This window comes from Geotrypetes seraphini, chromosome 1 (genome assembly GCF_902459505.1).
Source record: "Geotrypetes seraphini chromosome 1, aGeoSer1.1, whole genome shotgun sequence".
Taxonomy (NCBI): Eukaryota; Metazoa; Chordata; class Amphibia; order Gymnophiona; family Dermophiidae; genus Geotrypetes; species Geotrypetes seraphini.
The window spans coordinates 218048401-218073261 of record NC_047084.1 but is presented as its reverse complement, the minus strand read 5'-3'; the positions used below and the strand labels follow the sequence as shown (position 1 = coordinate 218073261).

The window sequence follows — 24861 nt, the reverse complement described above, 5'->3', positions numbered from 1 at the left end:
CATAACATTTATAGTAGGTGCACCCAGTAGCATAGTAAGGGTGAGTGGTTCCCGGGGTGGTGGTGCCCCACCCCACCCTCTTCCCCACCCACCCCTGCTGTGCACTTGCCCCCTTCCCTTTCCCCATACCTTTTCAACTTCTCTGGTATGAGCAGCATGCCCACATCGGAATTGGCTCACCCGCTGATGTCATTTGCTAGGCGCAGGTCCCGGAAGTGACACCAGAGAAAGCACTGACGCAGACGCAGGCAGCAACCTCACGCCGGGAAAGTATGAAGGTATGGGGGGGGGGAGAAGGCAAGGGGCGAGCATGCATAGCAAGGAGAGGAGCGGGGGGAGGGTAAAGAAGAGGGTTCCCGCACCCTTAGGAAGACCACGCCCTGGAAGACCCCCCCACCCCCATACCCCTCTTACTATGGCACTGGGTGCACCTATTTAGGCCAAGTAAAGCCAGGCCTAAATACATGTGTCTAAGTTATGTGCAGATTAGAGGTCTGCACGGGAACGGAGATCGCGGGAATTCCGCGGGTGTCCCACGGGAATCCCCTCCTAACCCACGGGACTCCCACGGGGACACCCCTCTGGCCCACGGGTCTCCCACAGGGACCCCCCTCTAGCCAACGGGACTCCCACGGTGATGGAAGGCTTTGGAAGCAGGGTTCGTCCATATAATATAATGGACACGTCAGCCTTAGTAAAAGAGGGGGTTTATAAGTTAATTATCTGAACAGAAAACAAAAAAAAGGTTCCACCAAAGAGATTCCACAAGGAAAACAGCAGCGCAAACAGAAAAGAAACAGTGGAATTGATGATCCGGTCAAAAGTAATTGCTGCTTTTTATGGGGACGGGCGGAGATGGAGGTAATTCCTTGCGGGGATGGGTGGGGACAGAGAGGATCCTGACGGGGACGGGTGGGGACGGAGAGGATCCTGGCGGGGACGGGCGGGGATGGGTGGGATTTATGACCCACACAACTCTCTAGTGCAGATTGGACAGGCTCAAGTATTTTATAATGGGACGGATTTCTTAGCTCATCTTAGTAAAAGGACCCCTATGGTTTCAACCTGAATATTAATCTTAAATCATTTGCTTATAATTTGATCCTTCCATTCATTTGCCTAGATTTATAAGCCTACTGTTGAAAATCAGTGCTAGGTTGCTGGCTCTTTCACCACTTTAAATTCATCCCTTTTGCAACTTATTTTTAATGCTTCTACAGGTAGGAGCTTAGTAAAATCCTCAGTATAAATAAGACACTCAGCCCTAGTAAATGTTCAAAGCTGCCAGATTAGGAGAATAATTCTCAATCTTAGGAGCATGGTTCTTTTTAAATCAGGCTCATATGGTTTTAGAACTCTGTTTTATGGACAGAATATCATTTCTTGTATGGCGCTTTTTAAAATCCACTTTAACTGAATCCCTTTTTTAGGAAAAATCTGTTGTTTGTCATAGGTGCCACTTGCTCTCTGTCACTGCATCCTCTCCATGCATAAGAGAAATGTATGTTCTGTGCATATCAATTCACAGATTAGCAGTTAGCAGTCATACATAGCACAATAGCCTATCTGATTTAAAGATGCAATAATGTACAACTCCCACATGACATATTAGTTATTTTGATAGAACAAGCCCTTGGATGGCAGGTTCCCTGTTTAAGTAGGTAGCCCAGTACACTAGGTTAAATGTACCAAATAAGAGTGGAAAGACTATTCTAGACATTCTGTCAATTTTACTAACACTGTTAAATGTTTTCTTTGCTTCCTGTGGTTTAGTTTCTGGCTTTGCCTTGTTAGGATCTGCAGTAGCGCTCTTGGAAATCGTGGGTAGTGTTGAGTCCTTGGTAATATTAGGAGCATAATTGGCAACGGCCACCGCATAAGCATTGTTTTTCTTGATGACAGACGCTTTTTCTTTTTTCTGAGGAAAAGAGCACAGATTGAAATATGTATGTCCAATTTGTCAGATTCACAGCTTACAAATGTAATTTATTATCATGCATTAATTTAAGCAGTGCATTCTAGCAAAAGAAAAAATATCGGTACAAAATCTTGATGGTTTGCTTAACCATATCACAGGAAACCATGTTTAAACCCTTTAGGCATAATAGAGAATTAATTCTTTCAGGAAATACAAAGGGAGCAGTACAAATGTGACCATCCTATTCCATTAGATATATTAATACTAATCAGATTTTTTCAGGGGTTCTACTTTTCATGGAACAGCCCATATATTGATGCTTCTATATCTCTTCTATATATTCATCAAGTTGATATATTCAATATATTCATCAAGTTGATATATTCTATATATTCATCAAGTTGATATATTCTATATATTCATCAAGTTGAACATGAGTCAATGGCACCTAACTAATATCCCTACTTTTAAAAACAAAACATAGAAGAAATTAGGGTATGGTTATTTTTATAGCTCCATGGGTCATATATTTTTATAAGATAAATAGCATTGTACAGTAAGTTCAAAGCTTCTGTGGTAACAGTTGGAGATATTCTCATCACCTTCCCATATAGTAACTGCACAAAAAATACCCTTAAGGCAAGTACCCTGCCTACTATTAAAGGCACCCAAATTTGCTTTCAATCCTGAGATTTGCCCACAAATAAATTAGTTAACGAGCCATTAACAATCAGTATTTATCTGTAAACAATTGTTGTTATTAATTGAACCTAATTTGGATTTGCAAATAGATCTGACTGCATGTGATTCTATAACCATCCATGCCATGAATCCTCTTGTGTGTAACCCAAAAATAGACATGGCCATGGGAGGAGCATGGGTGATTCAAGAGCATTCCAATGAATTATGCGGAGTGTTATAGAATTTGGGGAACACTGTTGCTTACAATATTAATGTCAATGACAAGATTCCCTTATATGAAAAATGATGGATTGAGTAACAGAAGAAGAAAAAAAGAGAATAGTATTTCCTTAATACATCATTTTTCATATACTGTAATAGAATTTGGAGAATACATGTTCAAATTGTTCAGCAAGATTTGCACTAAGTTTCAGCTGGCATAAGTCCTTGCACCCAAAAGTCTGGCATGAGAATCCATGGCAGGCACTATACTTCTATAAAGCAGTATTTCTCAACTCGGTCCTGGAGTATACCCCTTGCTAGTCAGGTTTTCAGGATATTCACAATGAATATACATGAAAGAAATTTGCATATAATGGAGGCAATGTATGCAGATCAAGTTTATGCATATTCATTGTGAATATACTGAAAACCTGACTGGAAATGGGGGTACTCCAGGACTGAGTTAAGAAATATTGCTGTAAAGGGTAATCATCCTGGAGCACCTTTTGTAGAATACACTGAGCACTGATTTTTTTCTGGTGCCTTGTGGGAACGCAAGAGAGGGCTGACAGTGAGCCTTCAATGACACAGTCGGACAAGGTTGTAAAGGGCTAAGTAGACACTTTATCAACTCAAAAACTGAAATCTGTTATTTTACAGGGTCAGGAACAAAAGGAGCCAGGCCCAGGAGGATCAGCAGGCTGAAGCTGAGGTCAAGGGCAGGAGGGTTAGGAGTAGAGAGCTGCACGGGAACGGGGATGACGGGAATCCCGCGGGACCCGCGGGGATCCTGCGGGATCCCCCTTTGGGTCACGGGGATCCCGTGGGGATGCCTCTTAGGGTCGCGGGGATCCTGTGGGGATGCCCCCTAGGGTCGCGGGAATCCCGTGGGGACGCCTCCGAGGGTCGCGGGGTTCCTGCGGGGTTGGATCGCAGTGCACTCGAGCCGCGAGGGTAGTCTCCTCCTCCTTACCTGCCCTGTCGCAGCACACAGCCGAACGGAAGTCTTCCCGATGTCAGCGCTGACGTCGGAGGGAGGGCTTAAGCAAAGCCCTCCCTTCCTCCGACATCAGCGCTGACATTAGGAAGACTTCCGGTTGGCTGTGTGCGGCAGGGCAGGTAGGAAGAAGGGAATGGCGTACGAAAGAGGGGGGAGGGGGCGGTCCGCCCCGGAGAATGTGCACAGCTGGTCAGGTCCCCCGATCGACCGACAACAGGTCCGGCCGACAAATCTCCCTGCCCTGTTGCCGCGAATCTAAATTACCTCTTACAGCAGCTTCACTACTCCAGCTGCTGTAAGAAGGTAATTTAGATTTGCGGCTACAGGACAGGGAGATTTGTCCGACCAGGCCTGTTCTGTTGTCGGTCGGGTGCGAAAGCGCCACAAAGGGAGGGAGGAAAGGTGGAGTGGAGAAGAAAAGACGCTTAAGGGGGGAGAAGGCCGCTGAAAGTACTGGGGAAGACAAAGGGGTGGAGAAGAACGCTGAAAGGACATGGGGTAAACGGGAGGAGGGGGGGAAGGATGCTGAAAGCACATGGGGAAGACAGAGGGGGGGAGAAGGACCCTGAAAGCACTGGGGAAGACAAAGGGGTGGAGAATGCTACTGAAAGGACATGGGGAAAACAGGGGTGGAGAAGGCCGCTGAAAGGACATGGGGAAAATAGGGGGGGGGGAGAAGGCCGCTGAAAGGACATAGGGAAGACAGAGGGGGGAGAAGGATGCTGAAAGGACATGGGGAAGGCAGAGGGGGTAGAAGGATGCTGCCTGACAGGACATGGGGAAGATGGTGGGGGAGAAGGACACTGAAAGGAAATGGGGAAGAGGAAATGGGGAGAAGACGCTGGCAGGGAAGAAGACAGAGGTGCCAGACTATGGGGGGAGTGGAGGGAAAAAGATGGGTGCCAGACCAATTTGGGAGGGGGGAGAAAGGGAGAGGCACAGTAACAGAGCAAATGGAAGACACAGAGAGGAGAGGCAGTGGATGGAAGGAATTGAATGAGAACATGAAGAAAGCAGAAACCAGGCAACAAAGGTAGGAAAAAATTTTTTTTTTTTTTTTTTTGCTTAAGGATAAAGTAGTATATTAGTTGTGTTGATAAAAATTTATAAACATTAGAGGCTCTGGTAGAAACCCGTTTACAAAGTATGTATTCTTCCCAATTAATATTTCCAAATTAATAAAGTCTTTTTGCTTATTTTTAAATGGGTTTCTACCAGAGTCTTTAATTCAGTAGCATAATTAAATGAAATAACTATTTCTATAGTTTATAGGGACGGGTGGGGATGTAGGTGATTCCTCGCGGGGACGTAGGGGATTCCTCGCGGGGACGGGCGGGGACGGAGGGGATTCCTCGCGGGGACGGGTGGGGACGAAGGGATTCCTCGTGGGGACGGGTGGGAGTCCTCACGGGGACGGGTGGGGACGGGTGGGACTTTGGCAGGGACGGGTGGGGATGGGTGGGATTTCTGTCCCCGCGCAACTCTCTAGTTAGGAGGCCAGGGCCCAGGCGTAAGAGGTGGAAATTGACCAGGGGGCTTGGGAGGCGCCTTGCAAGAGCACATAGGCACGGGAAGACATCTGGGCAGACATGCCACCCCTGGAGGGTGAAAAGGGAGGAGGAAGAGGCAGAAAAGCCTCAGGTCCTGCCTGCCCAGTCCCAAGGACTTGCTGCTGTGGTAATGCCCCCTACAGGGCCCAACCCCCTGAGCCCCATATGCAGCTCCTGCAACAAGTCATGCACAAAGATTTGTTGCAAGAGCTGCAGGCATACAGGCTGGTCCTCAACTAGATGGTGTCAGCCCTAGCATTGTTAGCAGTCAGCAGTTTTGGTTGCCCTAACCAATGTCAGCAAAGGCCTATGGGAAATTATATCAATCTGACTCTGGAATGTTGATGCAGAATTCTGTGCTCCTGCACAGAATTCACATACATTAAGCATCCAGCCAGACTGGATTGTTTATCAAGAAGATAGGCTGCTTGAATGGGACAAAGAAGCCATAGACTAATCCCATCTACCACGCTTGCAAGTATCACACCTTCCTTATCAATTAAACTAACCATTGTGTCAAACAGTGTACAAATTCTAAACAGAAAGATACTGGGAAATACAATAGTTTCTATATTTAGAATAAGATTCCAAGCTATAAAAGGCTCCTCTCTACAACACCCCCTCTCTCTTGCTCCTCTGGCTCCTTTTGCCCTTCTTCCTCTTGCCTATCTCTGGAGCCCGAAGTTTAGACCATCACCCCCATCCTCCTTTCTCTCTCTCTCTCTGCCTCTCCCTGGAACTTCACACTTCTCTCTGGACTCTGTAAAGCAGGGAAACTGCTTTGCTCTCTCCATAATTGTATTGTTTATGAATATTACTTTTCTGTAAGCCTATTTCTATAATATATTCTTTATGCAATTACCTCTGGCTGTGCTTCTCATTTGAGTCTACTTCCTGGTGAATCTTCTGTGAAGGTATTGAACTCGGGACTGCGGATTGTAAGGCCACTTCAACCGTAACCCTACAACCTCACATTGTGGGGGCGCTTCAAACCTTACAGATGGTGGGATTTATTCAGCAACTGCTGGAGCCATTCCAACAGCCTAATTAAGATACTGGCCAGAGAGGCACAACAGTGGACAGACTGGACAGGCCAACAATCCATTAAAGGCCAGATCCAGTTTCCAACTCTGGCCAATCCAGCTCACAAGTAACTGACAACATGCTAATGACTGAAAAATACATTATGTGGCCTATCCTTCTCATATTCTGTGGATTTTACAAAATGCATTTCATCAGGACATATGGATATATCTAGCGGGACATTATCGTATCAGCCTACTTGATGTTACTGGGTATTATGCCAATAATTACAAGAGTAGATGTTTAAGGTTACTGTAGTTTGCAATTGTTTTTTGAAATATATGTGTCCCAATCCTGTGACTACAGTAGGGGAGATATGGATTTGCTAGGCCTATGTTCTCCGCAAAGGAAGTGTACACTCTCCTGAGCTATGAAATAGTGCTACATAGTACTGTAGGCTATCAGCAGGTCTGAAATCTCCCAGAAATAATAAAAACTATTGGAAAGGAATGTGCTGAGGACCAAGTAATTACTGACACTGAGAGAAAATGCTCACTGAATAGTGCCAAGGTAAGAGAAATAAACTATTTAAGGGTCAGAAAGGAAATTCTTCTTTCAACAGGTCACACACACACTGTTAAGAACATAAGAACATAAGAAGTTGCCTCCACTGGGTCAGACCAGAGGTCTATCGCGCCCAGCGGTCCGCTCCCGCGGCGGCCCATCAGGTCTATGACCTGTGAAGTGGTTCCTGACCACTTATATAACCCACCTCTGCTTCTATCTGTACCCCTCAATCCCCTTATCCTTCAGGAACCTATCCAAACCTTCCTTGAACCCCGGTACTGTGCTCTGGCCTATCACAACCTCCGGAAGCGCGTTCCATGTGTCCACCACTCTCTGGGTAAAAAAGAACTTCCTAGCATTTGTCCTAAACCTGTCCCCTTTCAATTTCTCCGAGTGACCCCTAGTACTTGTGGTTCCCCACAGTCTGAAGAATCTGTCCCTGTCTACCTTCTCTATGTCCTTCAGGATTTTGAAGGTTTCTATCATGTCTCCTCTAAGTCTCCTCTTTTCTAGGGAGAAAAGCCCCAGCATTTTCAACCTGTCAGCGTATGAAAAGTTTTCCATACCTTTTATCAATTTAGTCGCTCTTCTCTGGACCCCCTCAAGTACTGCCATGTCCTTCTTGAGGTACGGTGACCAGTACTGGACACAGTACTCCAGGTGCGGGCGCACCATTGCACGATACAGCGGCATGATGACTTCCTTCGTCCTGGTTGTGATACCCTTTTTAATAATACCCAACATTCTGTTCGCTTTCTTTGCTACTATCACACACTGTGACGATGCTTTTAATGTTGTGTCCACCATCACCCCCGGGTCTCTTTCAAGGTTGCTCACCCCTAACAATGATTCCCCCATTTTGTAGCTGAACATTGGGTTCTTTTTCCCTACATGCATGACCTTGCATTTCTCAATGTTAAAACTCATTTGCCACTTTTTTGCCCACTCTTCCAGTCTTGTTAGGTCCCTTTGTAGGTCTTCGCCGTCTTCCGTGGTTCTAACCCTGCCACAGAGTTTGGTGTCATCAGCAAATTTAATAATCTCACATTTTGTCCCCGTCTCCAGGTCATTAATAAATATATTGAACAGGAGCGGTCCCAGCACCGATCCTTGTGGAACTCCGCTCGTGACCCATTGCCAGTCTGTGTAATGTCCCTTTATTCCAACCCTCTGTTTCCTGCCTGCCAGCCAGTGTTTGATCCATCGGTGGACATCCCCTTGCACCCCGTGGTTCCACAGCTTCTTGAGTAGTCGTTCATGAGGTACCTTGTCAAAGGCTTTTTGGAAGTCAAGGTAAATGATGTCTATGGATTCCCCTTTATCCATCTGGCTGTTTATTCCCTCAAAGAAATACAGTAGGTTCGTGAGGCACAACCTTCCCTTGCAAAAGCCGTGCTGGTTCGCCTTCAGTTGTCCATTGTTTTCTATGTTTTTGCAGATTGTGTCCTTAACCAGTGCTTCCATCATCTTTCCAGGGACCGAGGTCAAGCTCACCGGCCTGTAGTTTCCCGGGTCACCTCTTGATCCCTTCTTAAAGATGGGCATGACGTTTGCTATTTTCCAGTCCTCTGGGATCACCCCAGTTTTTAAGGATAGGTTACATATTTGGCGAAGTGTTTCCGCTATTTCGTTTCTCAGTTCTTTTAGTACCCTTGGGTGGATGCCGTCTGGACCAGGTGATTTGTCGCTCTTCAGTCTGTCCACCTGTCGGAGGACATCCTCTCGGCTTACCTCTAGTTGGACCAGCTTTTCATCATGGTCTCCGCTTATGATCTCCTCGGGTTCTGGGATATTGGATGTGTCCTCTCTCGTGAAGACTGACGAGAAGAACTTATTTAACCTGTCAGCTATCTCTTTTTCCTCCTTTACCACTCCCTTCCTGTCTCCGTCATCCAATGGTCCCACTTCCTCCCTGGCTGGTTGCTTCCCCTTCACATACCTGAAGAATGGTTTAAAGTTTCTTGCTTCGCCCGCTAGTCTCTCCTCGTATTCTCTTTTTGCTCTCCTAACCACTCGGTGACAGTCTTTTTGTTGCCTTTTGTGCTCCTTCTGGTTGTCCTTTGTTGGGTCCTTTTTCCATTTTCGGAAAGATGCTTTCTTGTCCCTTATTGCCTTTTTCACTGCATTTGTTATCCACGCCGGGTTTTTTGCTCGATTTTTTTTGCGCCCTTTCCTAAACCCGGGGACGTACAGGTTTTGTGCTTCGTGCACCATGCCCTTGAATAGGGCCCATGTTTCCTCAACGGTCACCATCTTCCCTGAGCTGTTGCTAAGCTTCTTTCCCACCATTTTTCTCATGGCCTCGTAGTTTCCTTTTCTGAAATTGAGCGCTGTCGTTGTGGTTCTTTTCACCTTGGATGTTCCTGTTTTTAGCTTGCACTGGATCATGTTGTGATCACTGGTTCCTAGTGGTGCTAGTACTACCACCTCCTTTGCAGGTCCCTCTAGCCCTCTAGTATGTTGCTTTAATAGGGCAGACCTGTATTGCTCCAATTAGACTCATTTGATATCATTTTAGCTTTAAGAAGCAATTTTTTAATGCCTATTCTTGTATTACTCTTTTATTAACAAGTATTCTAGCATGACTTTATTAATTTGTATTTCCTCATAATGTGGAAGCATTATTATTATTATATATTTCAAAATGAAAGGCAAAAAATTCAATCATGTTTCGCCTCTCTTAAAGAAAGCCCATAGGCTTCCAATTGCTCACCAAATAACTTATAAAATATGTTTGCTAACTTTCAAAACACTTCTTTCAAAGGCCCCTGTATTCACTGACAGACTCCTTATCCCACATGCCATCACCAGATTACTCAGATCTAATAGTAATCAATATCTATTGACAATCCCCTCCCTTAAAATTATCAATACCTGTCGGCAATACAACTTTTCTTTCATGGCTCCACAAACCTGGAACTCTCTTCTTAATCATTAAAGAGAAGAGCGCTTTCTAGATAGATTCAAAAGTAATCTAAAATGCTTTCTTTTTAGAGATGTCTTTGATCTTTAAGCTTTTTAAGTCAGGATCTCAATTGTTTACTCGCATCTTCGCTTTTCCGCAAAGTTGCTTCCCTTCTTGTGTTTTCTGCCATTTTATCTTTCATCTATTTTCCTATTACTCCTCTCTTATTTCTATTTATCTTTCTCTTTATTTTTGCTTCTTCTCTACTTACCCATCATGATGTTTTTCCCTTTACTGTCTTTCTTTCCTATCCATTATTGTATTTCTTACTCTCCTCTCCCATTGGACATTGTAAGACCTGTACATCTTTTATAAGTCTGCCAGTTTCTTCCCCTTGAATATTGTAAATATTTTTTAATTATGTTAATCGCTTAGAATTTTGATTAAGTGATCAATCAAATTTTAAATAAAACTTGAAAACTCGAATGAAAACCATAAAATAAAAATTATTTTGAGGCTGGACTCATTTTAGAGCACTGGTCTTAGACTTGGGGGCCGCCGTGTGAGTGGACTGCTGGGCACGATGGACTACTGGTCTGACCCAGCAGTGGCAATTCTTATGTTCTTAAAATTCTTGACAGGAAGAAGCACCCCTGTATCTATTTTTATCCATTCATGTCATTTCAGTGACCTGGACCTGAAACTACAGAGCAGGTCCATGAAACAGCATAGTGGCCAAAGAGGAACAGCAGTAGCCATCAATGACCATGGCCATGCAGCCAGAATAATCATGTGTGGGACCTTGGAAAATGTGCAAACAGCTGTTTCCCCTATACATGTAACAAGGAAGGACATGTGACAGAAGGGACATGTTTATTAATCCAAACATTTCAATGTCTTGTTGTAGAAAAAAAAGGTTATCGACAGCAGTAAAATGGTACATCAAGATGACAATTGTCAGGAGATATACAACTGCTTCCAAGAATACAGATAGCTGAGAGTACTGTGACAGCACACGACATCATATGTGAAAGGTAATGCAAACATACCACTTTCAATTAAGCAATAAAGACATGAACTGCTAGCTCTCCAAATTGTTTGATAATTGCCTACATAGAAGTCTTGACCAGTCCACCCAATCACAGGATGTCTAACTTTTTAAGGCATTTCAGACCACAAAAACATCAAAGTTCAAAATGTCCAAACTCAAGCCATTTAGACATGGGAGGGCCAGAATTGTAATAGGCATCTTAGAGGACATTGCTGTGAACTTCACATAAAGAGTGCCAGATGCTCATCTCACTATAACCTCCTTACAATGTATGGTGAGCCCTCCAAAATTTCCTAATCCCACTATACCCACCAGTCTACCACCCCCATTAGCAGTTATTTCTCCAGGCACCATTTAAATGGCAGTATAGTAAAGTTTTGATGGGCTCACACTTTCTACCATAAATGTAGTGAATAGAGTAGGATATAAGTGTGGCTCTCTTTCTACGGTTCCCTACACCACCCACCAATAACTCCACACACCTGTTTGCAGCTCTTCTAGGCTTCCCTGTACCATATGCTGCTGCTCTAGAGGTAGGTATTATTCAGATCTTTTGGAAGTAGGAGGGGGTCAGCAACATCTGGAGGAGTGCGAGGACTCATATCTTCATACATCTAATAGTCATCTGGTCAGTTTGGGTACCTCTGTGGATGCTTCTAAAACAGGTCTGATTTCGGTTGTCTAAGTTCCATCCAGGATGACCTGGGAAAGGCTTGATTATTGCCACAAGATGTCCAAGTTTAAGCACACCCTGAGTTTGTCAATAACACACCTCCCAACACTGGATGCACAGCAGGTGAAATGTCTCGCTAGATGTCCAGAAAAGTGTTTTTGAAAATTGGCACTTGGACATCCTGACAAGTGCTGTCTTAAGTAATTTTTTTACATCTTAGCTTTTTGATTATGCCACTAACAGTCATCTAAATAGACAGCCACATAGTTACCATGTGGTTTAAGACAGTGAACAAAGTGTTGAAAGGTAGCTGGAGCTCCATGAAGGCCAAAAGATAACTTTATGAGCAGGAACAAACCTTGGGGTATGAAAAAGTCTGTCTTCTCCTTAACAGCTAATGTGAAAGGTATCTGCCAATATCCTTTGGTCAGGTACAAGGTCGAGATAAATTGGGCTCCTTGTAGCCACTCAATCAGCTCATCTACCTTTGGCAAAGGTTAAACTTCCAATTTGGAGAACGTATTTACTTTCATGAAATTAATACAAAACCAGATGACTAATTGCTGGTAGATTAATTGATGATATTGAGTTTTATCATCTCAGCATCTAAGAAATCTGTTAAAGCATTCCACCAGACTATCTATCTATGGATGATAAATGGACATCCACAAAGTCTATACTTGCTTCATTACTCTAGACATAAAAGTGGTGCCTTGGTCAGTCAGTATTTCCAACGGAATCCCCATCTGGGAGAAGGCTTTCTACAGGGCATTGGCCACCATGGTAATTTTCATTTTCCACAGGGCAATGGCTTCTGGTGAGTGAGTGGAATAGTCCAAAATAATCAAGATTATAGTTGTTGTTGTAGATGGAGTGTTCCAATGACCCCCCACAAAATTCATAGCCACTGTCTCAAATGAGGTATTGACAATGAGCATGGGCATGAAAGCAACAGGTGAAACCCTTTCAGGACTACTCAGCAGGCAGATCGGGCAGGACTGACAAAAGAGTGCTTGGACATACCCAGACCAAAAAATGGGCTACAATCCTTTCCTGTGTTTTCTCCATCTCCAAGTGACTTCCTAACAGGTGACTATGGGCTAATTGTATAACCTGCCTATAGTAGGGATGAAGGACCAATAGTTGTTCTACCTCTTCTTCCTTCAAGGTCCCTTTGGATACCCTATAAAACAAATCATTCTACATTGTGAAGTATGGGAGTGCTACCTTAGAGGGATTGTGATTGCCCATGGGATTCCCATCCACAGTCACAACCTAAATTCATGCTGCTCTAATGGTCTCATCCTCTGCCTGTACCTGTTTAAAATCTCCTGGGGTCCCACCCCCATTCTTCTCGGCAGACTATCTAAAGCAGGGGTGTCCAACCTGCGGCTCAAGGACCGCATACGGCCCTGTGAAGTATTTTGTGCGGCCCCGGTCGAGAGCGATGCAGTGTTTTCCTCTGCTACCCCCGGATGTTTACTGTCTTTCCGGCTCCTTCCTCTGTCTTGCTGCAGCGTTTGCACGTTTGTGCGGCCCCAGAAACATTTTTTTCAGCCAGTGCAGCCCAGTGAAGCTACAAGGTTGGACACCCCTGATCTAAAGCAGTGTTCTTCAACCTTTTTACACTATGGACCGGCGGAAATAAAATAATTATTTTGTGGACAGGCAAACTAATAAGACTGAAATTTTTAAAAACCCCATTGCTGCCCTGTCCCCGTGAGCTCGGTCCCATTAACTATCTGATCCCATCCGCACAAGCCTCAAATATTTATGATTTTATATTGAACATATTTTATTAAAGTATAAAAAGAAACAATATTCTGTATAATTGTCATTTTATAAATATAAATAATACAGGGCAAGGATCAACAAAACCCTCGTCTCCCCTCCCCTTCACATATATTCCCTATACTATCAAGAAAACTGAATAAGCCAAATTATTACAGAATGCTACACAAATATCATGCTAACAGAATACCGCAGTCACACATGGCAGGAATGGTGTTAGGGGGAGTGCAACTAGGGCAACTGCCTCCTGGTCAGAGAGAGCCCTAAGCCAGCTGGAAGCTAAAGACGCACTGCCTGGGCTTTGCACTCCCCAGTTATGTCTAACATCAGCTCTAGCAGGATACATATTTTAAATCTGATATATTCTAATCACAAGATAGAAATAAAATTATTTTTTTCTACCTTTTGTCGTCTCTGGTTTCTGCTTTCATCGTCTTTTCACTCTCTTCTATCCAGCATCTGCCCTCTGTCTCTTCAATCCAGCATCTGCCTCTTCCATCCACTGTCTGCCCTCACCCCTCCCCCTCCCATATGGTATCTGCGTTCTTTCTATGCCCCTCTCTCCTACACCAGATCTAGCATCTTTGTCCCTCTTTCCTTATTTTTCATCTGACCCCCCTTCCCAGCATCAATCTCTCTCTAACTTGTCATTCCTCTGTCTCTCCCCTTTCCCTCATCTGATCTCTCCATTCCATCCTGACTCCTTCCCCTTCTCTAATCTCCCTGCCAGCTGTTTCCTTCCAATGTTCCTCCTCCCCTGACCAGCAGTACCTTCTCCCTTTCTTCCTCCCCTTATCCAACAGTAATTCTCGTCCCTTCCTTTTCCCTTCTCCCCTGTCAGAAGTAGCCCTTTCCCCTCCCTTGTCCAGGAGTACCCCTTCTCCCTTTCCTCCTCCTATTATCCAACAGTAACTCTTGTCCCTTCCCTTTCCCTTCTCCCCTGTCAGCAGTAGCCCCTTCTCCTCCCTTGTCCAGGAGTACCTCTTCTCCCTTTCCTCCTCCCCTTATCCAACAGTAATTCTCATCCCTTCCCTTTCCCTTCTCCCCTGTCAGAAGTAGCCCCTTCCCTTCCCTTGTCCAGGAGTACCCCTTCTCCCTTTCCTCCTCCTATTATCCAACAGTAACTCTCGTCCCTTCCCTTTCCCTTCTCCCCTGTCAGCAGTAGCCCCTTCTCCTCCCTTGTCCAGGAGTACCCCTTCTCCTTTTCCTCCTCCCCTTACCCAACAGTAATTCTCATCCCTTCCCTTTCCCTTCTCCCCTGTCAGAAGTAGCCCCTTCCCCTCACTTGTCCAGGAGTACCCCTTCTCCCTTTCCTCCTCCGATTATCCAACAGTAACTCTCATCCCTTCCCTTTCCCTTCTCCCCTGTCAGCAGTAGCCCCTTCTCCTCCCTTGTCCAGGAGTACCCCTTCTCCCTTTCCTCCTCCCCTTATTCAACAGTAATTCTCATCCCTTCCCTTTCCCTTCTCCCCTGTCAGAAGTAGCCCCTTCCCCTCCCTTGTCCAGGAGTACCCCTTCTCCCTTTCCTCCTCCTATTATCCAACAGTAACTCTCGTCCCTTCCCTTTCCCTTCTCCCCTGTCAGCAGTAGCCCCTTCTCCTCCCTTGTCCAGGAGTACCCCTTCTCCCTTTCCTCCTCCCCTTATCCAACAGTAATTCTCATCCCTTCCCTTTCCCTTCTCCCCTGTCAGCAGTAGCCTCTTCCCCTCCCTTGTCCAGGAGTACCCCTTCTCCCTTCCCTCCTTCCCTCTCCAGAAAATGTTCCCTCTATGTAGGCTAGCAGCAGCTCTGTGTGCTTTTAACTTCGGCACACAGCTGCCCCTAAGCAGTATTTTAGCGCGGTTTCATGAGGCAGCCTCAGGGCCTTTGGTAGGCCGGCCCGCTTCGATGATGCGATGTGGGCCGGCCTACCAAAGGCCCCGAGGCTGCCTCATGAAACCGCGCTAAAATACTGCCTAGGGGCAGCTGTGTGCCGAAGTTAAAAGCACACAAAGCTGACTCTGCTTTTCTGGGGTGCGGAGACATACGCGGCAGGAGTCGGTGGTGGCAGGCAGGAGTGCCGGCATAGCGACGGCAACAGGAAGTTGCACGTCAGCTGATGCCAGCACCTTTTGCTGCGGCGGGGTCCTGAATCCTTTGTGGACTGGCAAGATTTTTTTGCGGACCGGCGGTTGAAGAACTGTGATCTAAAGGATCTGGGGTGTCCTGACTCTGGATCCTCATCAACTTCAGCCTGTAAGTTTAGAGGCCACTGTTGGTGAGGTTTAGGCAGATTTGGGTCCTCAGTATAGAGGTTGTGGTCATCTAGGAATGTATAAAGGGAACATCTCAGGAATAGACTCCTCCTTCTTTGAATCAGCAGTTAGCTGAGTCCAGATAGTTCCACATTTTGGGATATTCCGACCCAAGATAACTGGGTACGGAAGCCATGGCAAGACTGCCACCTCCAGCTGGACTTGTCCAACTGGGGTCTGAGCTGTAGTATATTGTCTTTGGTCCCCATGCATACAAGATAATGTCACAGTCTGATCATAGTTTACTTGCAGTCAGGTAACCATTTCTCTCTGAACAAGGGTGTTGATGCTATCAGAGTCTATCAGCACCTGGTAGGGGTTCCCATTTAGTTCAAATTCCATTACACAATTCCTACTTTCAGGCTGAAAGGTTGAAAGGCTTTTACAAACTGCAAGAATGTGACTACATTCACATCCATGGCCTCTTCATTAAGCTCTTGGCAGTCTCTGGCCATGTGGCCTCTCTTGCTACAAATGAAACATGTGAGCAAGGAATGTGCAAAGAGATGAAATTCTCCAGCATTCTGGCCCTCTTCTTGAGGACTCCGACATAAAAGGTAGATTTTGGTCCTTTAACTTCTCGAATCCTACATAGAAACAAAAACATGATGGCAGATAAAGAGGCCCTCCTATGGGGCTTGGAAGCAGGACATTTGGACCTGACTAAAAATTACGCCAGGAATATACCTGGCAGGGCCTCCGCATGTGCGGATCGCCAGACTTGATGGACTGAAGGTCTGATCTGGAGATGGCGCTTCTTATGTTCTTAATAGAGGAGAAGGAATATACAGCAAAGGCCTTATACTGTTATTGTCCTCCTAATAGTTGTGAGTGATGGCATCCAGGACTGGATCAAGGTAACTACAGCAATAATGAAGAAAAGTTTGCTTGCTCTCCTTGTAGGTTTCAGGTTCCAATTGGTAAAAAGCTTCAGCTTATTTTATGCAGTATTTATGATTTACCAATTGTATTGCACTATCAAAGTTTGAAAATCAATAAAGATATAAACACACACACAAAAAAGCTTCAGCTGCTTCCACTGCATCCTCCAATGTCAACTTAGGATGTAGCCTCATCCACTGTTTCATGGTAGACCCCTAAGAACTGTTTGAGAAGAGTTCTTGCTATCTCTAGGCCAGTCTTACCGGCTGCTGCTGCTGCTGCTGCTGCTGCTGGTGTTGCCATTGTTGTTTGCACTTAGTCTGCATAAATTGCTGCTGCTGTTGTTGCCCTTCAAACAGAACCTGGCTCAGTTTCTCCATGGTTTCTGTACAGCTGCAACACACACTATTTGAGAATCTAAAGTAAAAATATAAAGCTGCCTGTCTGGCTCTTACTAAACTATTTCAAGAGTTCCCTATCTGGAGGCAGAGCTAACCTCTTTATCCTCAAATATATGAGGATATTAATTATAGGCCCAGAGCCCCTGGAGACTTTGTGGTCCAGCTTCTTTTGGTGGGTTGAGTGTGAATCCCACCACTGGCACAATATGTGGGATTGTGAGTGAGAGCTGAAGGTGGGCCCTTCAATGACACATCCAGACAAGTTTGTATAGAATTAAAGTAGGCACTTTATTAACTAAAAAATCTGAAGCCTGTTATTTCACAGGGTGAGGAACAAAGGGAAGCACAGTATCTTAATTCTGAGAAAAAAAAAAGTCTTCAGATAGGCTTGTAGCTGACATAGCCCAAGACACCTGTGACTGCCACACCTTAGGTGCTTCCATAAGTGCAACATCAATACCTCAAATGTAGGCTTCTAAAATGCTGGCCTACATTTAATGCACCGGTGTAAAAAAAAAAAGCAAAATTTTATAATCAGTGCCATTTCTTGTCTGACACGCTATCGGCCCCGATTATGGAATTCCCCCCCTTAATTTTTTTTTATTGGCTTACTTGGCGTTGATACCATATTTTTTGCTCCATAAGACGCACTTTTTCCACCCCCAAAAAGGGGGTGGAAATGTAAATGCGTCTTATGAAGCGAAAATACAAACTTGTTTTAAATCCCCCACTGCTGCATATTTTAACCCCCCCCCCACCGCCGCATATTTTTAAACTGCTATATATATTTTTAACCCCCCACCCCCACAACCGCTGCATCTTTAAAACCCACTGTCGTACCTGGTGGTCCAGCGTATTTCCCGGCCAGCGGCATAAAAGCCAGAAGCACAGAGATCAGGAGCAAGCCCTCCACGCTCCCACCTGAGCCTGTGCCGATCTCCGAATGGCTGCAGCCACTGGCTGGGAAATAGATGAGACAGCAATCTGAGGGAGAAATTTAAAAAGGTACCGAGGGGATATGATTAATGGTATGGGGGAGATTAAAAAAGATACTGGGGGGCATGTGTGGGGATGGGGGATGATTTAAGGTACTGGGGGCACGTGGTTGAATGGAGGATGATTTAAGGCACATGGGAGTATGGGGGGATGATTTAAGGTACTGGGAAGGGTACGTGGAGTTTATGGGCCCTGTCTGCCTGTCACTGGGCCTGCTTGCCTACAACTAGGCCTGCCTGCTCTGTGCCCTGTCCCTGCCCACCCTGTGCCCTGTCCCGGCCACCAGAGGGGGGACAGGGTACAGAGTCTGGCAGGGAGGGGGGACAGGGTGCAGAGCTTGGCAGGGAGAATTTGGTTCAGAATGTTTTTTTGTTTTTTTCTCCTCCTCTCAATCTAGGGTGTGTCTTATGGTCAGGTGCATCTTATCGAGCGAAAAATACAGTAATTGAAATTGCCAATAAAAAATAATTAAAATGATTAAAAAACCTGGATTAATATACTGGTACCTAAATTATTCACGCCTACCTGCACCTATGTCTATTTAGGTGCCACTAGGTGTGATTCTAGAAATTGTGCCTTTAACCTGTGGTAGTTGCTGTTTTTCTAGGCGCCTATTAAGTTAGGCGCCATTTATAGAATATGGCCCCGAATGATCCCTGCTATAATTTTTTTTCAATGGTCTCACATGGTTGCTAACACTAAAGCATGATCATAAATGAAACATTTTTTTTTAACAAAGCCCTTATTGATGGCTGTGCTACAAATAAACATTGTTGTACATAAAGGTGTGCTGAGGCCAATTCTTAGCGTACCTTAGTAAAAGGCTCCTCAGTGATTAAGCATTGATGCTAATACAATAACTTACCTTATCATTTACAACACTTTTTCCATCCCAGGCCCATCCTCGCTTTGTGAAATAATTGACAGTGGCAAATTCTATCAAAGCTGAAAATACGAAGGCATAACAGACAGCAATAAACCAGTCCATGGCTGTTGCATAGGCGACTTTTGGAAGAGAGTTGCGAGCACTAATGCTCAGTGTTGTCATTGTCAGCACAGTTGTTACCCCTTTTAAGAAAAAAAAAATCAAATAATTACAAAATTACATATAATAATAATAATGGGATTTTTTTACCATCATTGCCAAGTTTCTAAAGTACAGTGAAATAGTTTAATAACATGATTTTTTTAACCAGTTTTACAATTATTTAAGTTTAAGAATAGTGACAGCTAATTTTTTTTGTTAAGAAGACTGTCTAAGCTCAATGAGTGAAATTTAAAATTTTGGGGCTACTGGGGCAAGAAAAATGTTTATGATTTCTTGTTCCCATTAGAGGTCGTCACCAGGGTTTGGCTTGGGAGGTGGCCCTGATGAAGGGCATACTTGGAAGATAAAGATTGGGACTCCTGAATGGATACTGTGGAGAGGTAATGGTGGGAGTAGAAGGGGTGTCTAGAAAGTAACATTCTAGTAAAGAAATAGGAGGATAATGCAACAACATAGCTGCATCTCAAGGTAGTTTACTAGTTAGTGTAGTGATCTGGGAACTGGGTTCAATTCCCAATGCAGCTCCTTGTGACTGAGCAAATCATTCAACTCACCATTGCGCCATGTTCAAAATAAGTACCCATAAATGATATGTAAACTGCTTTAATTGTAATCACAGAAAGGCATTACATTCTGACTTATATTCCACCAAAACCCTTATGAATTCATGGCAAATAATATATTTCTATTATAGGAACAAACCCAGTTAAACATAACACAATGACAAATATTCAAATAGACCATTAACAGTAGAAGATGATACATTTCAAGAATGGCTTTAAAAGTTTTCTAAAAACAGTATACTGACCTACTTATTAAAATAGGGAGATCATTCGAAATTAACCCCACCCACCCCTTTAGAAAATCATAGTGCAGTTTTTAGTGCCAGCTGTGGCGGTAACAGCTCCAATGCTCATAGGAATTCTATGAGCGTCAAAGCTGTTACCACTGCGACCAACCCTAAAAATGCAAGCATGATTTTGTAAAGGGGGTGGGGGTAAAGGATCCTGATAAAAGAAGGATGCCTTCCATTGAACAAATGATCTAATTGTTTTTGGTGAGGAAAACTGGAGATAGAATTTCTTCAGAACAATATGACCTGGGCTTCCTGCTAGTAATGAAATCAATTCCACTAAATAATATGGCACATGGTCATATAGAATATTAAAAATCATAATACAAAGCTTAAAATAAATCCTTGCATTTACATAATTTAATGAAATATGATGTAATTCTATCATATATAGACATGGAAAAAATTACTCTCACTGCAGTATTTTGCACAGGTGGTAATCATTTCAACAATTTTTTTTAGCACATCCTAAATAAACAATATTACAGTAGTCTGTAGGCAGTATATTAGATTTCATCCCCCTTTCCCTAATGCAAACCGCTTTGCTTTACTGTGACAGGGTGAAGATCCTGTCACTGGCCAGCAGAGGGAAGCCTCAGCAGTGATGTGTGAAACTCATTTGTATAGAGATTTTGCAAAGGCACATGGGAGCTGTCCTCTCACCCTGAGTGTAAAAGGGGGTTGAAAACAACAGCTCCTGAGCAGATAGATGGGGGAAAATAAAAGCTCTTTTGAGAGTTTTGGTAACCCTTGAAGGGAGAAATGCTGGCTTTGGTCCAACCCTTAGTAAGCTTGTAGAGTGGCCTGTCCGGTTGAGCTTGGAGTATAGAGAGAGTTCAAGCTTGATGACTGCCAGAGGGTCTGGTGGAGAGAAGGAGACTGAGCAGCTGTGAGAGTCCTCAGGGTGTGAAGACTGAGTGATTGGAGAGTACTCAGGGCATGTGTCCGGGAATAGACGACTGAGCAACTGGGAGCAGAGTGACCTTGGGGCACGTGTCTGGGAGAAGACAACTGAGCGACTGAGGAAAGTCCTCAGGGCATGTGTCCAGGAGAAGAGGAGTAGCCAGAGGACCCGGTAGAGGTTGGAGTAATTGGAGAGTACACAAGCTTAACAACCGGCGGAGGGACCAATGAAGAGTGTCCAAGACCTGCAGCTAGAAGAATTTGAGGTCCTATGCTGATGGAAACTGGTGGCGACCAGCAGAGAGACTAGTAATGGTACTCGGAGTGTCTGTATTTACCGAAGAGGATATACACAGCATACCAGAACCCATCAGGCTATATGCTGGAAACGAAGACGGGAAACTGACAGGGTTGACGGTCAGTCTAGAAGAGGTATGCAGGCAGATTGATAGGCTTAAGAACGATAAATCACCAGGACCGGATGGCATCCATCTGAGGGTCATCAAGGAACTGAAAGGGACTATAGCTGAACTGCTTCAACTAATAGCCAATCTGTCGATCAAATCGGGAAAGATTCCGGAAGACTGGAAGGTGGCAAATGTTACGCTGATCTTCAAAAAAGGTTTGAGGGGAGATCCGAGAAACTACAGACCAGTGAGTCTGACCTCGGTACCGGGAAAGATGGTAGAGGCGCTGATAAAGGACTGCATCATTGATCACCTTGACGGTCATGGTCTGATGAGGACCAGCCAGCACGGTTTCAGCAAAGGCAGATCTTGTTTGACGAACTTGCTGCACTTCTTCGAGGGAGTAAACAGGCAGATAGACAAGGGTGATCCAGTCGATATTGTATATCTGGATTTTCAGAAGGCGTTCAACAAGGTTCCACATGAACGACTACTTTGGAAAATTGCGAGCCATGGAATCCAGGGTGAAATACTCATGTGGATTAAAAACTGGCTGGATCATAGGAAACAGAGAGTGGGGGTAACTGGACAATACTCGGATTGGAAGAGTGTCATCAGTGGAGTGCCGCAGGGTTCGGTGCTTGGACCCATGCTCTTCAACATCTTTATAAATGATCTGGACATTGGTACAACGAGTGAGGTGATTAAATTTGTGGATGATACGAAGTTATTTAGAGTAGTGAAGACACAGGGGGATTGCGAAGATCTGCAATGTGACATAATCAAGCTTGAGAAATGGGCATCGACATGGCAAATAAGGTTCAAAGTGGATAAGTGTAAAGTGATGCATGTCGGTAACAAAAATCTCATGCACGAATACAGGACGTCCGGGGCAGTACTTGGAGAGACCTCCCAGGAAAGAGACTTGGGAGTTCTGATTGACAAGTCGATGAAGCCGTCCGCGCAATGCGGGGCGGCGGTGAAAAGGGTGAACAGAATGCTAGGAATGATTAAGAAGGGGATCATGAACAGATCGGAGAAGGCTATCATGCCGCTGTACCGGGACATGGTGCACCCTCACCTGGAGTACTGAGTCCAACACTGGTCGACATACATGAGGAAGGACTCGGTACTACTCAAAAGGGTCCAGAGAAGAGCAACTACAATGGTTAAGGGGCTAGAGGAGTTGCTGTACAGTGAGAGACTGGAGAAACTGGCCCTTTTCTGCCTTGAAAAGAGGAGACTGAGAGGGAACATGATCGAAATATTCAAAATACTGAAGGGAATAGACTTAGCAGATAAAGACAGATTGTTCACCCTCTCCAAGGTAGGGAGAACGAAAGGGCACTCTCTAAAGTTGAAAGGGGATAGATTCCGTACAAACGTAAAGAAGTTCTTCTTCACCCAGAGAGTGGTAGAAAACTGGAACACTCTTCCGGAGTCTGTAATAGGGGAAAACACCCTCCAGGGATTCAAGACAAAGTTGGACAAGTTCCTGCTAAACTGGAACGTATGCAGGTGAGGCTGGACTCATTTATAGCACTGGTCTTTGACCTGGGGCCGCTGCATGAGCGGACTGTTAGGCATGATGGACCACTGGTCTGACCCAGCAGCGGCAATTCTTATGTTCAAAAGACTTAGAAGGAAGTAGCCTGAAGAACCAGAGATCATTGGCCGAAGGTGACTGGCACGTGACTCATGGAGGAACCAACCAGGCGGGTGGGCATTAAACACTAAAGATACTCATTATATTCCTATGAGCATCTTTAGCTTTTAGCAGGCACTCATTATTAGCACGCACTAACACGGTAGTGCCCATTGATAAACTCCCCTGTAAATATTTTGTATAATTGCTTTTATGCATGAATGTGTACACTTACCTGCTAAGTGCTGGAATGGTGCCTAAATGTTATTCCGCAAATACCCAATTTACTTAGGTAGTGCATAATTATACAATTTTGTACCAGTCAAAAAGCTATCCTAAATTAAAATCTTTAATTTGATGGATAGTAGCTGAATATTGCCAGCTAAGGGGTTCATAATAAAAAAAAAAGGTCTAAAAAGTGTCCTAAATGTCTACTTGGACGATCAAAAAGCCTGATCGTCCAAGTACCCATAACCAAAGCTGTTTTTTAGACGCATCTAAAACCAGCTTAGGCCTTTCCCCTGCCTCTAAACGCACAGAGAGAAAAGAGGCGTATTTAGAGGAGGGGAAAGGGCGGGCCGTGGGCGGGAGGTGGGCCGACCTACACCTAGGCGTGCAGCAGGTATAACCAAAACCGTAGGCAGGTTGCCTATTTGGCACTTATACCTTTTTGATTTAGATGAAGTCAAGCCAGGTCTAAGTGACGAAAAGGGGCCACTGAGCTGATGGCCGCTGGCGCGATCAGTTCAGCAGCCCGGCAACCTACCCACCCACCCACCGCAACCATCGCAGCAGGAGAGATGCCTCATCTCCTCTGCCGCGATACATCACCCCCCCACACACAAACATCGGGGCAAGAGGGAGCCCAAGCCCTCTTGCCCCGGCGATCATGCCCCCCCCCCCCCCCCGCCGAGTACGATCGGGCCAGAAGGGAGCCCAAGCCCTCCTGGCCCCGGCCACCCCCCTCCCTGACTGGATCTGTCCAGGAAGGAGCCCAAGCCCTCCTGGCTCCGGCAACCCCCTACCCCCCACCCCCACTTCAATACAGGCAGGAGGGATCCCAGGCCCTCCTGTCCTCAACACAACCCCCCTCCCCCCAACGTACCTTTCTACGTTGGCCAGACAGACGGGTGTCAAGCCCGCCCGTCCGGCAGGCCAGCCGGCTCCAGAATGGGGCCAGATTGGCCCAGGCGACTGAAACCTGGGCCTGAGGCACCTGGGCCATGTAGATAAGTAGTAATAAGTATTATCTGCACAGCTGATTAAATCTATAGAAATGCATGTTAACATAAGAACATGAGAATAGCCTTACAGGGTCAAACCAATGGTCTATTTAGCCCAGTACTCCGTCTTCACGGTGACCAATCCAGGTCAAAAGTACCTGACCAAAATCCGAATATTAGCAACATTCCATGCTACTGATCCAGAGCAAGCAGTGGCTTCCCCCAAGACTATGTACTTTTCCTCCAAGAACTTGTCCAAACCATTTTTAAAACCAGATACGTTAACCACGCTTACCACAACCTCTGGCAATGTGTTCCAGGGCATAATTATTCTCTGAATAAAAAGATGTTTCCTCCTATTAGTTTTAAAGACATTTCCCTGTAACTTTGAGTGTTCACTAGTCTTTGTAATTTTTGAAGCAGCAAAAAAATCATTCCACTTGTACGGATTTTGTAGACTTCAATCATATTTCCCCTCAGCCATCTCTTTTCTGAGTTGAAGAGCCCTAACCTCTTTAGTCTTTCCTCATACTAGAGGAGCTCCATCGCTTTTTCCATCTTAGTGGCTCTTCTTTGAACCTTTTCTAGTTCCACTAAATAATAATAATAATAAATTTATATACTGCAGGACCGTAAAGTTCTATGCGGTTTACAATAATTGAAAATGCTACAGATTGAATAAAACTTACAAAGCTAAAAGCTCATAACTAAAACCTTAAAGATCAATCATTGTATAAAATTTTGAAATCAGCTACCTAAGTGCTTCAGGAACAAATATGTTTTTAGGAACAAATGTTTTTAGGAACAAATATGTTTTTAGGAACAAATAT

At 44.8% G+C, this 24861-nt stretch overlaps 1 protein-coding gene across 2 annotated transcripts in view; it reads right to left on the bottom strand.

Moving 5' to 3' along the window:
- Nucleotides 1–916: 916 nt before the first annotated feature.
- The window catches only part of GABRA2 (gamma-aminobutyric acid type A receptor subunit alpha2), a 140690-nt gene continuing 116745 nt past the window's right edge, over nucleotides 917–24861 (bottom strand). For both annotated transcript variants that reach the window (XM_033946165.1, XM_033946156.1), the window contains exons 9-10: nucleotides 18818–19020; nucleotides 917–1918 (exon numbers count right to left, since the gene is read on the bottom strand). In XM_033946165.1, coding sequence (XP_033802056.1) covers nucleotides 1613–1918; nucleotides 18818–19020 — 509 coding nt within the window. In that variant the 3' untranslated portion in view covers nucleotides 917–1612. The remainder of the gene's footprint in view (nucleotides 1919–18817; nucleotides 19021–24861) is intronic.